Source organism: Dipteris shenzhenensis, chromosome 9 (assembly GCF_047967505.1).
Source record: "Dipteris shenzhenensis isolate YYH24624 ecotype China chromosome 9, Dip_SZ_1.0, whole genome shotgun sequence".
Taxonomy (NCBI): domain Eukaryota; kingdom Viridiplantae; phylum Streptophyta; class Polypodiopsida; order Gleicheniales; family Dipteridaceae; genus Dipteris; species Dipteris shenzhenensis.
In genome coordinates, this window is record NC_141604.1 from 50,806,137 (window position 1) to 50,821,439 (window position 15,303).

At 44.6% G+C, this 15,303-nt stretch overlaps 1 protein-coding gene across 3 annotated transcripts in view; it reads left to right on the top strand.

Annotated features, from left to right (window-relative positions):
- The first annotated feature begins 326 nt into the window (after positions 1–326).
- Positions 327–15,303, top strand: part of LOC147898795 (transducin family protein / WD-40 repeat family protein) — a 48,052-nt gene continuing 33,075 nt past the window's right edge. For all 3 annotated transcript variants that reach the window (XM_087378798.1, XM_087378799.1, XM_087378796.1), the window contains exons 1-5: positions 327–794; positions 928–991; positions 10,480–10,602; positions 10,702–10,795; positions 10,886–10,922. In XM_087378798.1, the coding sequence (XP_087234924.1) occupies positions 475–794; positions 928–991; positions 10,480–10,602; positions 10,702–10,795; positions 10,886–10,922 (638 nt within the window). In that variant the 5' untranslated portion in view covers positions 327–474. The remainder of the gene's footprint in view (positions 795–927; positions 992–10,479; positions 10,603–10,701; positions 10,796–10,885; positions 10,923–15,303) is intronic.

Here is a 15,303-nt window from a genome sequence, read left to right on the forward strand (position 1 = left end):
TGTGCCCTGGTTTTGCTACACCAAATTATTAACATGAGTGCGTTCAAAAGGGGCTACTTTAGCTTAAGAACTTGTGTAATGGTTTAAGGGGGTTTCACGGAGGGCTCTTCTTTTCTTCGACACATACTGGGAGAAATTTGAGATAAAATTGAGTCACTGCAAGATACAAGAAAGGGAGGTTTTTATGTAGGAGTGGTTGCACAACTCAAATCTACGTGTGCCCCAATTTTGCCCTTTCACCCGATTTTGCTTGATTAAGAGTGAAAGGGCAAAATTTTATTAAGATGAATGAGGTTGAAAAAGGGCAATGTTAGTATAACGAAGTGTTTAAGGGAGCTTTCATGGAGGCCTCTTCTCCTCTTCATCACACTAGTTCTTCTTCTTCTTCTTCTTCTTCACAGATCCAACTTGCTTCTTCTTCATTTCCATAGCCTCCTCCCTGCTCTCGCCTTTCCCATTTTCTCCTCCCCAACCATGGCCGCCATCAAATCTGTTGCCAGATCTGCCATCGTCGCATTCTCCCCCACTGCCCCCGATGTCCTCGCCACTGCTACCATGGCTGGTGCCATCGATCTCGCCTTTAGCTCTTCCGCTTCTTTAGACGTCTTCCACCTCGACTTCTCTTCCCCCGATCCTGAGCTGCCTTTGATCAAGTCCTACACCGCCAGCGAGAGATTTAACAGACTGTCCTGGAGCAGCGCCGGAGCTGGAGGCGAGGAGTACCCGTATGGTCTCATCGGAGGCGCCCTGGCCGATGGCAGCATCGGTATTTGGAATCCGTCTCCTCTCATGAGGTACAGTGGAAATAGAATTCTGTAACTCATTCGAATTTGTTAGAGCCTACCTTGATAAATTCGCGTACTCAAAGGCGGGTTTCCATCTTACAGAGGTCGAACTTTACGCTTTGATTTATTTTCCTCTTGGCAGCAATGATCCTGGTATAAACGTTGACACTTCCCTGCTCGCGAAGCTGCAAAAACATACTGGTCATGTAAGTCCTCACCGATCTTTGCTTTCGACTGCACACACGTACGCACACACACACTTAACTGCCCACAAGAACTCGACGCCCGACGAGTCGGCAGTGCCAAGAGGACTTTTTTACGATCGCCATAGTAGCATTAGTAGAAAATTGCCTGAATCGAACGACAAAGTCGAGACAGGTAATGTGCAAGAGCCGAGGCTTCAATTTTGTCAGGAGATTTCTAAGACCGGTTTTGTCTAAGAGGAGCTATTCCGCCAGAGACAAAATGATGATTTCGGCAGGATAGTCTGGTCGCTATCTAGTGCGTGGGTGGTTTTCTGTGAATGCCATAATCTATACCCTTTGTGAGTGATGAATCACAGGTGAACAATAGTTCCCTACATCTTACATAAGAGTGTAATCGGTCCCTACATATGAGTGTCAGTCTTGATAATATAAATCAGGAGTCCCTTTTTCTCCAACAAATTTTAGAAATTGTATCTCATCGTATCTTTTGATGACCATTTAACACACAGATAGATCACTGGCTTACTTTTGCTTGATGCTTTGTCTCTACTCAAAAGCTGCAATCTCAGTTTAGTGTATGATCTTCCACACGAATATGGAAGCACTATTTTCTGCTAGATTTGCACCTTTCTCTGCCAGGAACAAATAGCTTTTGCAATTTCTAATCTGCAAAAATGCCGTATTAGCAGACATGCAAATTTCACCTTGTGAAGTTTTTGTCCCAGTTGCGGCCTGCTGGTATTGTGATAATTCTTTCTATCTTAAATGGTGCCTTGCCCTATCAGCTAGATTTAGATGCTCGTTTGGGAGAGACTAAAATGAGATCGTTTAGACTTCACAAGCAGTTGTAGCTTGAATGAAGAGATATTGGACTACTTTTTGATTAGCCTTCTCCTTTAGTGCTAGCCTTCATCCTTAAATGGTGCCTTGCCCTATCAGCTAGATTTAGATGCTCGTTTGGGAGAGACTAAAATGAGATTGTTTACACTTCACAAGCAGTTGTAGCTTGAATGAAGAGATATTGGACTACTTTTTGATTAGCCTTCTCCTTTAGTGCTAGCCTTCATCATGGCGGAGTCTGCCCTTCACCTGTGGAGTGCTGACAAAAATTCAGTATGAAGACTTTGTGGGGGTGTGGATTTGTATGTGTGAGAGCATATTTTTATACTATGGTCTACACCCACTGTTGGGCGCCGATGATGTTAGTGGGGATGTCATGGCAGCTAGTCCTTGCTATGCGTGGAGTTCATGGTTTTCAATCTTATGAGTGACTATCGTGAGATTGAAACTGCACTATGTTGTGCTTTTAGAGGATGAGTTTGGGAATGTTCCTGGATTCATCTAGGTATATAAAAATGTTACTGCATCCAATTGCTGTAATCTTAGTGTGCAGATTATAATATTTGCACTGGTATTATAGGATTTCAAATATTGTTCGTTGGCAGCGAAGGAGTTTGAGTATGTTCTGGATTCATGTAGATATATATTTATTCACAAGCAGCAAAAGGGAGGATGAAGAAGCCATGATCTTGCAGAGTTGATATATCAAGAAATAACAGGGGAGGAGAACAGGAAAATGCAGTGGTTGTAAAATATATCTGCTCTTCATATAGAAACAGAAGAAGGGAAAAAAATTGTTGGTGATAACTTTTTAATCATTTAAGCTCTTTAGTTAGGAGATAACTTATCTGCATGAGTTTTGAAGCGTCTTGAAATGTGTGTTCTTAAACATTTTTTTTATGGGCTCACTGGCAGTCGGTTGGGCTGCTGAAGGGGTATTATTGGATCATGAATGATGACGTTTTGAATGTCAACCAATAGTATACCTTGTCTAGGATGCTAAAGGTTGGCATTGGGGAAGGACCTTAGTAGAGCCTTCTTTGTTCCCAAGTTGGATGCTTACATATCCAAATGTTTCCAAACGTCAAAAAAGCCTCTGAACGAGTGGACTGATCACTCTGTCTGAAGTCACAGGAGTTGCAGGCAAATCTGGTAGTTGACTAGGTATCTGAGAGCAATACTTTTTTGTGCACTCTCCAGGATCTATTAATCGGAGATTTGGTTCCGGGAATTGCCAAACTTCGGCATCCTTGTGAAATGTATCACGATACTTGGGTAAGTTGAGAAAAGATTACCAAGCAAAGCCTTCACAATGTGTCTGTGAACCTGAAATTATTATCACGAGCTTGGCCTATAAATATCAGAGTGTGAATCACGATATTATCTCTGGCCTAAGAGTATCAGAGGGTGTGCTGTAAAGCATTGAAAAAGAACCCATAAGATTTTGGTCAATGATGGCAGCTTATGCTTGGGTGCTGAACAGAACATAAGGGTAGCTGTGCCTTGCTAAGTTATATTTCCCTTTTACTTTTAGTTCTGTTTCATGCCTCTTCTGAACTTTCTTCTTCCGTTGTCTCTCTTTCATTCTCCTAGCCATCCTCTCTCTCTCTCTCTCTCATTAATTTGTAGGATAGAATAGATTTGTCTTACTAAGGTATGCACATTTTGTCTTTGTATGACCTCGAAATCTGCAAGGATTGTATAGATCAAAGTCTCAACTTGTGTGACCTCGAAATCTGCAAGGAGTTTATAGATCAAGTTTCAGACAGGGCAGTTGGATCCGCTTGGAGATTGATGCAACTGACTATCCATGCCTCAGCATGCATGTCGAATGCCAATCTACAGAGCAGAATAAAATTGCTTGTTATAGTTTTTTGAATTCTGAGTCATCCTGTGTTTGCTATGTGTCGGAAGCACTCTCTGAGACATTGCTCACATACCTGGTCAGCCTTTTTGTTGGATAACCTAGGCTTGTACCCTATCACCTTGATACCTAGCTAGACCTCCTGGAAGAACAGAGAACCAACAAAAGATTTTTCATCTAAAGAAAACACAGATGTAGATCCAACTTCAAAGAATATGTGTGCTCACAAATCAACTCACAAACACTCAGACAGCAATAGAACAGACAAAATAACTCTCAGTATAATGTCACCTGCCGCGAAGGGATGCATATGCATTTGGATGCTAAATAGAGGTCTCCTTTGCTGCTTCTAACTCTGGCCTGCATTCATAAGGCTGCGTGCTCCTGTGACCTTCAGTGGCCTTTCGGTAATGCTCTATGCCAGTCCTCCATGGGGAGGGGCTGGTCTGCCCCCCCCTTCCCGGTGCCCCCGTTGGAGGTCAACATGCCCTGATGTCACTCTAGAGAGAGAGGGCCTTGCTTGTGGGTGTGCCTGCCCAGTGTGAGGCTAGGTTAGGTTGAGGGAGGGCCTGTGTTGTGGGTGTGCCCACCCCCTGTGAGTGTAGAGTAGTGTAGGCCAGATCTGCCCATGTGGAGGTGGCTCGGGACCGGACGGGGGCCATGATGGTGGTGCGCCTTGGATGCCAGCGTGGCCTTCTGTGAGGAGACCAGCCCCTATGAGCCCTCTATAGGCTGAGGTGGGCCGACCTGCTGGTCGGCCACCTAGGCCTGTAGGTCGGGTCATATGCAGGGGGGGGGTCAGCCCTCCATATAACTGCGTGGCAGCCCCTATATGGGGCAGGAGGCTGGTTGGCTGTAGTCGGCCCTTGAGGCAGGGAACCAGCCCTTTGTAGGGCTGTTGGCTGAGGGGGTGGGCCCCTAGTAGGAGCAGTCGGCCCTGTACCACCATTCGACTAGTAGGGGGAGAGGCTCTATATGTTCCCCCCCCTCCATTGTTTGCATGATGCATTTCAGTGCGGCGCCTCTTTAGCAGGGTTGTGCAGCTCTTGAGCAGTCTTCTGTGTAGAGGTTTTCCCCAGCAGTAGAGGGGCTTTTTCCTGAGATCACTTGCAGTTCTGTCATCTCTCTCTCCTTTCCTGTTTGGTGTGTGTGAGGTTGGCTCTCTCTCTCTCTCTCTCTCTCTCTCTCTCTCTCTCTCTTCCTTTCTGATCAGTTCCGCTGCACTTCTCACATGGTATCAGAGCCACGGTTAGCTAGAGACCCGAAGTGTGGAGGGAGTGTTTTGCCAGCAAACAAAGAGGAGGTTTGGGGCTGTTGTTCGGAGGTGTTTGTAAGGAGGATTGTGTGAGGTGTGGACTGTTTGGCAGTCGAGGAAGGTACGCAGACTTCGAAGGGTGTTTTCAGTTTCGAAGGGAGCTTGTCTCAAGGGCAGGACAGCGACGTGTGAAGGTCTTGTAGGCTCATAGCCTCTTCATCACCAAATCCATCCCTCTTCTCCCCTTCTTTCCGTCCATCCCCTTCTCTCCTTCTATCCCATCCACCCTCTCTTCTCAGTTTCATTCCCTCTTCACTCCAACATATCAACCCTGCGTGAGATTGCAGAGAGCAAGGCAAAAATTTTAGTTTTGCCCACCTTCCCGATAGACTGACAAGTGGATGGACTCAATTACGATGTTTGGCGGGTCATGATGGAGTCAGTGCTACAATCATATGATCTGGCGGACTTCATTTTGGTGGGAGTTGCTAGGCCTGATCCCCTTGCGTCCAACCTTGTCATCCTTGAGCAAAAGGAGGCCAAGACCCTGTCTCGGGACCGTGTCAATGCAAGGGTAAGGTCGTTTATCTTTCTTAATTGTACTCCTCAGGTGATTAATCACGTGAAGCGCATGACGGTAGCCAAGAGTATCTGGAAGCACTTGATGTCCCTGTACAATCGAACCTCTCCCATGAAGAGGGTTTCCCTGGGAGTCTAGATGCGATTCTTGGATACCAAGAAGTCTTCATCGATGCGGTAGCACATTATCAAGTTATAGGAACTTCAACAGAAGATCCTCCAGGCAGGGAAGCAGATATCTTTCGAGGACATGGCCATAACTCTACTGTCTATTCATACTTGGTAACCAGTGGAAGGATGAATGCGTTGACCTCATAGGAATGGTCCCGATGGTGCTTGACCAAGAGGAGAGATTTGTAGATTGTACCTATGAGAGTCAGCTTGAGGCTTTGGTAGCTGAGCAGAGAGGACGGAAGCAGTTGACGGTTGAGGAATGGGAAGCACTCAAGGCGTCACGTACATGTAACCGATGTGGCTAGAAAGGTCATTATTGGTGGCAGTGTCCTCAACGGAATAGTGAGAGGACCAGTAACCAGCGGGACGGTGTTACTGCCGCTATGAGCCTATGACCTTAACTCTAGCCTTCTAGTAGCATGTGGCAAGATGCGTAGCCAGCAGGCTTTCTGGATCCAAACAGAGGATCGCTTGCTTATTTGTGGCAGCGGTACCTGCAAGATGCAGTGGCAATGGAATCTCTGATCGAGGCAGGCTTTCAGGCAGGACCTCGAGCCACAAGGAGTTGTTCTCGCTGACTCAGGAGTCAGGTGGCAGTACGTTACCAGTATGTATAATGTTTGGACGTTATGATCTGGTAGAGAGGGGTCTCCTAGTGTTTTGCTGCAGCTATTGTCTGATGAGCTGTTGGAGATCCGGATGTATTTTCTAAGTTAGAAATGTATTTTTGCCTCTTTGCAGAAACGAGACATAAGTGTAAAGTGCCATTTAACTTTTTATGTTTTAAATAAGAGAGAGAGAGAGAGAGAGAGAGAGAGAGAGAGAGAGAGTTTTTTGGAAGTTTTTGTTTCTTGACTTGCTTGTTTATTTTTGCTTAAGTCACCTGCTTCGTTTCTTCTTTATTTCTTGTTTTCATTCTGTTTTGTTTATTTGATGTATTTTAGTAAGCACTGGGTTTGCCCAAGAGACTCCACGGGTCTTTAGAAACCCAGTATAGCTGCTTATGCTTGGGCATTGATGACGACATAAGTGTTGCTTTGCTTGCTAAGTATGTCTTCCTTTTGCTTTTCATAAAAGTTTTTGTTTACCTCTTTTTTCTTCTCTTTCATTTTCTCTTTTATTTTCTTTGTAGATTTTTGATCTTTAGAACAACAAAATTTCTAAATTTGTATGATTGGACTTATTCTAGTCTTACAAAGGTATATGTTGGAGATCCGGATGGGTGAGAAGATTGCCATTGCGGGAATCCAGACACAGTTTATTGATCCTTGTGAGTTGTAATATGCCCATTGTAATTGGAGCACTGAAGTTCATCGATCTGGGGACAGTGTACGGGTTTGGACTTGAGAGGGGGGTTGTATAGCTCTGAGATACAGGTATCCATGTAGGGAAGCAGACCTTGCACAGGGGGCAGTATCAGTTGAATTACTGTTTCTGTACCTTCTGTTGGTGTGATGTACCAGCACTAGCAGTCGTATTGTTGTAGCAGATGACGTATTGTACCAGTGCCGGACCAAAGGAGTGTATCTAGCACTTGTGGTCTCGTAGCAACAGTTCCGGGTTTCCAGCGATCATGCTGAGGCAGTTCATACCAAAAGGGGGCTTCTTCGACAGTACCTGTGGCAGTCTTCAGTGATGGAGCATCTCATGACGGATTCCTCTCGTTGCTCCTGTGGCACACGCTCCTTGGCGCTTGAGTTCCATCCTGGAGCCGAGAGGGGGTGTTGCAGGTCATCTCCTGATGTCACTCGAGAGAGAACCCTTGCTTGTGGGTGTGCCTGCCCAGTGTGAGGCTAGGTTTGGTTGAGAGAGGGCATGTGTTGTGGGTGTGCCTGCCCCCTATGAGGGTAGAATAGTGTATAGGCCAGATCTGCCCATGTCAAGGAGGCTTGGGACCCGATGGGTGCCACTATGGTGGCACGCCTTGTGCTGGTCAGCCTTGGATGCCAGTGTGGCCTCTCTGTCAGGAGACCAGCCCCTATGAGCCCTTTATAGGCTGAGGTGGGCCGTTTTGCTGGTCTGCCACCTAGGCCTGTAGGTTGGGTCATATGCAGGGGGGTTCAGCCCTCCATATAGCTACATGGCAGCCCCTATATGGGGCAGGAGGCTGGTTGGCTGTAGTCAGCCCTTGAGGCAGGGGACGAGTCCCTTGTAGGGCTGGCAAAAGCAGGGGACCAGTCCCTTATAGGGCTGTTTGCCAGCCCTTATAGAGGGCCGAGGGGGTCGGCCCCCTAGCAGGAGCAGTCGGCCCCTAGGGCTGTGGGTTGGTCCACCTACAGGCTGCTGGTCGGCCCTGTACCACCAACCGACCAGGAGGGGGAGAGGCTATATATGTGCCCCCCCTCCACCCCTCCATTGTTGTTTGCATCTCAGTGTGGTGCCTCTTGAGCAGGGTTGTGCAGCTCTTGAGCAGTCTTTGTGTAGAGGTTTTCCCCAGCAATAGAGTGGCTTTTTCCTGAGATCACTTGCAGTTCTCTCTCTCTCTCTCTCTCTCTCTCTCTCTCTCTCTCTCTCTCTCTCCTTTCCTGTTGTGAGGTTCTCTCTCTCTCTCTCTCTCTCTCTCTCTCTCTCTCTCTTTTCATTTCCGTTCCGCTGCCCCCGCCCGCCCCCCCCCCCCCCCCCCCTCTCCCCCCCTTTTCCTTTCCTGGATCTGACCCCTTTTCCAGATCTGGCCGACGTGGCTAGATCTCAGAGATGGCCAGTCTGTAGATAGCCAACCAGTCTTGATTTTCCAAATCCACGGACAGCCCTGAAATGGCCGACTGCCGCAGGGCTATATGCCCCACAACCCCCATTTACTTGGGTCGTTGGCTGGGCTTCTATCTGCCCCAGCCTTTGCCTCTTTATTGCCACTGCTTCTTGCCTGCATTTGCAGGCCACATGGGCTTATCTGTTCCATCAGACCCCCATCCATTGTCAACAGATTTGCCAATCTCACTCCTCCATCTTCAAGCTCTGTTTGCTGCCCACGTGGCTGTCTTTCTGCTCTCCATGTGCGTTCGCATGCTGCCATAAACACAGCCATGTCAGCATGTCTTCATTCTTCATGCTCCCCACATGTCAGCCTTCATGCTGACCATGTGACATCTCAGTGGACAATCGTTTCCTCCCAGGTCTACCCATGTGGCATTTTCCTCTTATGCCCACTGGGCAGCTCCTCTCAACTCCCAATTCTATGCAGGCTTCATTTCCCTGTGCTCTCCTCATGGGGGGGCTTATACGTGGGATAATAAACCCTCTACGCCCTGCAATCTCTCGAAATGGAAGGTGCGAGCTCGATGATGTAGATGATGGAATTGATGCGGTTAGATGATGGAATTGATGCGGTTAGTAACTGCAATATATGCACATCCTTTTTGAATAGTGGAAGCAAGACTCAAATAAAATGTTGCCCCAGAGACTGCAGTACCCTTTAGACATTCATTCTAGCAGCATTTGATGGGTGTTAACAGTCGATGTGACAGTTGAAACATGAAATTAGAGAGACAAGGGTTTTTGATCATAGGATGAATCTTGCCTTGAATGCACACACATACACATGATGAAAACCAAAAGCACATACAAATACCAAAAATAGTGCACATACATAGACGATAGTACACATACAGAACAAAAAACAAAAGAATTATAAAAAACATGCTTTATAATGTTTCGTTTGGAAGTGCCACATTTTGTAGAAACGTTTCGTCTTGTAACACTCTTGTCAACATGATGAAACACATTTTGGTCACCATGGGCAAAGCATGTATCCCCATCAGACAACATGTAGTCAACATTCAGCAAGTCCTAACTAACACCCATAGAACCCAAAGAGTAAACTGCAATTTCCAACTACCACAACAACTCAAACGCTAAAAAATACATCTGCATCACAAAAAATATAGCTCAACCGGACACACAAGACAGAATATCATGTCAGATATGAGGGTGCACTGGCTGCCCATCACGGATGGAAAGTGCACCAATTAGATATAAAAGCAGCCTTCTTAAATGGGGATTTGTATGAAGAAGTTTTTGAGAATCAACCCATTGGTTTTGTTGCATCTGGTCCGGAAGCCAGGTGTTAAGCTCTATGTAAGTGACTCTCATGAGATTCAACTGCACAGTCTTGTGTTTTCAGAGGATGAGTTTGGGCATGCTCGTAGATTCACTCAGATATACGTGTGTAAGCTAAGAAAATCGCTTTATGGTCTCCAATAGATCTACACCCACCGTTGGGTGTTGATGACATTGGTGGGGATGTCATAGTATGTAGTTCCTCCCATGCGTGATAGAGATTATGGTTTTCAACCTTGTGACTGTCATGAGATTGAAACTGTTCTATGTATTGTGTTTTCAGAGGATGAGTTTGGGCATGTTCTCTTGCTGATATTGTGATGAATTCTTTCTATCTTAAGCGGTGTGTTGCCCTATCAGCCAGATTGTTTAAGCATTGCTTAGAGAACTAAATCTTCTTTTTCTAAAGTATCATAAGACGCTAAGGCTGAAGAATAAACACATGGAAAAAAGTAGAGAGGCATAAGAAACTGAATTTCTGCTTGGTTAAATAAGCTGCTTGTTCAGACACTTGCACTTGCTTTTCTCAAGTTTCACAATAATGGCAATCTTGCCTGATCAGTGAGCCTGCATCAGCATTTCGTGCCCCTTCTTTTGGAAGATGAGGTAGTCTGGTTCTGAAGACTTAGCAAGCGGATTATCTGTATCTGTAAGTCATATTTTTAGCTTTGGTTGGTTTGCAGCAATCAATGCTCTGCTGATTTGACAGTACTTGTGCAGGTTGGTGGGTTGGAATTCAATGTGATGACTCCCAATCTTCTTGCTTCTGGAGGGGATGATGGAGAGATTTATATTTGGGACCTGGCCAATCCAAGTTCCCCTTCCCATTTTCCTCCTCTAAAGGTAATAGAATTTTATTGTCATTATGGGTTGTAACCCTGAGCTCAATAGGAAAAAGTTGCATACTGGTGTAACACAATGAATGCCTTCAAATTCTTTCAGGGTGGGGGAGCAGCTCAAGGAGAGATTGCATCCCTGTCTTGGAACCGCAAGGTTCAACATATCCTGGCTTCAACTTCCCATAATGGGATGTCAGGTGCATATAGACAGACGCGCTTGTCTTTTGAGTTCCTTTGATGTTCCTTAATGTGGAGGGACTAATGATTTGGATTTTTCACTTTTGCAGTGGTGTGGGACTTGAAAAGGCAAAGACCTGTGATCAGGTATATCTCTTGTGCTGAGACTATCGTGTGCAATATTATAGATCACTGGGTATATATATGGGGCACAGGTTTAAGGAGGGTCTCTTTAACGTTTTTATTCCCCTGATAAATGGGCACAACCTCATAAGCTCAATTTTATTTTATTGTAGTGCTCCATCTTAATTGGTTTCTGTGAGTCTGTTTGTCATTATGATCAAGCCGTATCTTGCCTGTGTCGTTTTAAACTTCCAGTAGTATCCAATCTTGCATGCCAGTACTTTCGCAATGCAAATTTAACATGGAGTCAGGAAACAATAACTGTCTTTTGTATTGGTAGCAAACCACATGGTTGAGCCTATTTTTATTGTTGATCAGGCTGTTAGAAATTCTGTATAACTGGTCTGCATATGGATGTTTAAACTCAGAAACAGACATATTTCTTAACCACCCTTGCTTCCGAAGGCAGTGTTGAATAAATGTTCTTTAATTTCTCTCTTCCTTTGTTCCTGGGTATGTCATATATGATTCAAAAACATAGGGAATGATGTCTTAGGGAAAAATGTGAAAAGATGCTTAGGACTCCTATGAATTTCACTTCATTCATGAGATAAGTCCATAAGGAAATGACATTTTAGTGATGGCCCTTTAATCAACAAGGCTGCTGTCGGTCTGTGACCCGTTAGTGGCAATCTTGTGGATGTTTGCCCGCGGCTTGTCTCCTAGATGCATTGATGCTGACTGGGGTCGGATGGCCTGCTTGTTCGCGGCCACATGTATGATAGCTGAAGACATGTGCATGAAGAAGAGAGAATCCGCTCACGTGTGTGGTTCATGTAATCTGCCTGATGATCAAGCCAGAGGTTTGCCCTCCTCCCCTTCCTTGTCACAAAAATGAGGACGAGGGTGTAGTATCTGTTTGTGTAACAAATGAGGGTTGCTTGCTGTATAGCAAACACTTCCACAGCGGAAGAATATGCCCAGGAGTCTCACAATGCATAGATCATATCTCACTCCGTCCACTGTGCGCACAAGTATTACTGAGGTAACTCACAAGAACATGTCCTTGAAGTAGAATAGCCAACATGTAGATTAGATTGCTCCAAAATGGACAAATGCTGATACAAAACATGGTGCACAACCAGCCGCTATCTAGCAGCCTATGTGCTGCCTGGTCTTTCTGCCTGCAGAGGGCACCTCCAATGTTGTAAACCTACGCGCTCCAAAGGAGCTTCATTGAGCTGGCAAGATGCCGCTGCAATGAATTCCTTGCTGCTCTCCTTCTAGTGAAGCGCTGCAGCCAAACTATGAGGCTCTCCTGAATACTGATTTGTGTCCTGTCTGCTACCCTGAGTGCTACCAAGGCAGTGAATGGGCCCCCATCATCTGCTACACACTGCTGCCTGCACCTGTCCTCTGCTGATCTGTTGCAGGCCATGGATGGGCCCTGAGCAGCTCCTAAACAAGCTGCTCCTGCTGCTCCACATACTGCTGCAGGTGCATGCTCTTCTGCCCTCTTCCAGGGTTTGCGTAGCAGTCCCATATGCTCACACATGGCATCCTGCATGCCGCCCATGTGGCAGCCCTAACCTTCTGTGGCAGCCTCTCTGATTCCATCCTATGCTGCTGGTACAACTCCCCCATGGACTCCTCATGGGGGTGCATTGGGAGCCATAGAGCATGATATGACAGACTTGTCATCGTGTTGACCAACACATGACGACCGTTGACCAACACATGATGACCATAGATATCTCCTCCTTACTCTTTTGATTGGGGAGATAGATGACAGTGGCGCTTTCTTGAAGACCACAAAGGGGAGAGAGGGGTTGAGTATCAATAGCAATCTATAACTAAGTTCCTCTATTGACAACGCTAGCCTTCAATAGATCAACTGTCGGTCGAGATTGTTAGAGTCGCTCTTAAGGTGAATCGTAAATTCTAGCTGAATTACTTAGTAAACTTCCAATAACAATCACAATTTCTTGGATTTAACAAATTGCACGCTTATCGATACACATCCACATAGAAAAGGGAAAATAGAGAGAAATATAAGATTCCGACACCAGGTTTAAGCCCATGTATTTATCTATATTCCAATGATGCTTAGTTCCAATTACAAAGGTAATGTAGACCTTCGGATAGAATCCCAACTTGACTATGACATAGCTTTACAAGTTCCTTTGATTCAATGACCTATTCTCTGAAGAGGGTAAAAGAAATATGATTCCAGAGTGGGAAAACCACAAGAAAAGTAACCAGTGGAAGCCCCTAGTGAAAACCCGGCGAAAAGAAAACCAATACTTGCTAGTCTCTGAAAAAGCTCTCCGGAATTGTTATTTTGGCACCAACCTATCTCTTAGACTCTGAAACACATATCAGAAACAGTTCGCGGTTTCAACCTAAATGAAGTTAGGACCTTTGGAAATTGAAGGGAACATGTTCAGTATAAAAAGCCTTATGAGTTTAAAACAAAATCTGGAAACCATTGTTTGGTGGCCTGGAAGACAAAAAACGCTGATTTTCGAGGAAACGGCATAAAACAAAAACATAGGCACCATTAGGGACCCAATTGTGGAGCGCATACTTGCTTGGTGGCTGGCTCTGGAATGGGAATTGTAGAAGCAACGACCTATGGCAAGAATCCAAGAGAATTCTCAGCAAGACTTCAAATTGGAGGTGAAGGAATAACTGTAGGAGTTGGGTGAAGAGTAAGACAGCAAGAGATGTAGCAAACTGCAGAATTGGAGATATAAGATGAGTGATGAAGGTAGAGGACAGCAAGAGCACCAAGCACTTGCAAGAAGATGAGCAACTAGATCAAGAGTGCAGCTTGGGAGTGAGAGGAACAGGGCGTAGCCATGTAGCAGGAGGAACCGGGCGCTTGGGAGAAGTGAGTCATCAAGCATTGGAGGCCCTAATTATATAGATTTCAGATCACATCCACCTCTTGGTTCAATACTAGGTGATCTTGATTTGCCCTCATTGAGCTAAGCATCATTGCCTAACACACCAAGGCTCACTCCCAAAGCTAGACTAAAGGTGCTAGGAAGTAAAATTTGAGTACTAAAGACCTAGCGGTGGCTAGGAAATCCTTGTGGATGTGCGGAATATCGTCATGCTGGCACGGCATGTCGGTAATTTTATATTAGTTGGAGGGTCACCTGGTAAGTCGACTCGTAACTTGACTAAAGTGAAGTTCACTCCATGAACTAGCTCCCAGCATCCTGTCACTAGATGTGACTAATATGGATCCATCACCATACAGATTAGGGTGTGCTTGATGTTGACGCAAGAGAACAGATGCTTGATTTAGTAGATGTTGCATGCATTTATGTGGCATATGGCTTTGTCATTGTTAGTGGCATACGGCTTTGTCATCATTAGCGGCATATTGCTTTGCCATAATTTGTGCAACATGTCTCTTTGTCATTTTTGAGCAGCTTGATATAGTGAGCACAGGTGGAATAATAACAATTATGGTCGATATTTGGGCATATGTTGAGCTAATGAATCAAGAGATGTATTTAAATTACTTTGAATATTGTTTTCAAAGGCATGTGGATTAACTCTAGTTTGGTAGAAGGACAAAAAATGTCCTAGGACACTTTTATGTCGTGTTAACTTAGCCATTCCTAGAATGTACATAGAAATTGTCTTTTAATAAAATTGGCTAATCCGCAAGCCTTATTCATCTCTTAGAGGCCGTATAGCCAACTCTATTCTACGGCATTGATATTTATTTTGGGGTTTTGATCTTGGACCATAATAGCTTATGTGATGAGAAAAACTTGTAATGAGTATGGATTGGAACTCACACCTATGCATTGAGTTTTATCTAAAGTTTTGAGGTCGAGTTGTCGTCAAAATTTCAATTTGTTTTATAATTTTTAAAGATAAAATGGCCATACTTTTTTATTAGAATGAGTTTTTTCATAGTTTTAAAGCCCCATAGTGTAATAAGTATGACACATATGTTTAGATTGCTTTTGGGGTTAGATAATGATAATTACTATGATTTATGGACTCAAATTTAAATTTTGTGAATGCTGATAGTTAGGCAAAGTTGACATTATATGACATGTATAACAAGTTCCAACTCCACCATACTTTTTGTGTCTTCAATTTGATATTATGGAGTAGCATTAGTTTTTAGGGGACCTAATATGATGTAGAACATCAAATTCAAACCTTATTTTGATTGTTGGTTATGTTGCTAATTTTAAGATACAAGGATTAAGTGATATCCTAGGAACTTACTTGTAGAGTGGCTCTAGTCATGAATGAGTGATACCAACAAAAAATGCTTATATGTAGAACACTTATGGATACTTCAAAACTATAAAAGCGAGATTTGCTGTGAAACCTGTTTTGAACCTTGCCTGGGTGAACCACTTTGTTACTA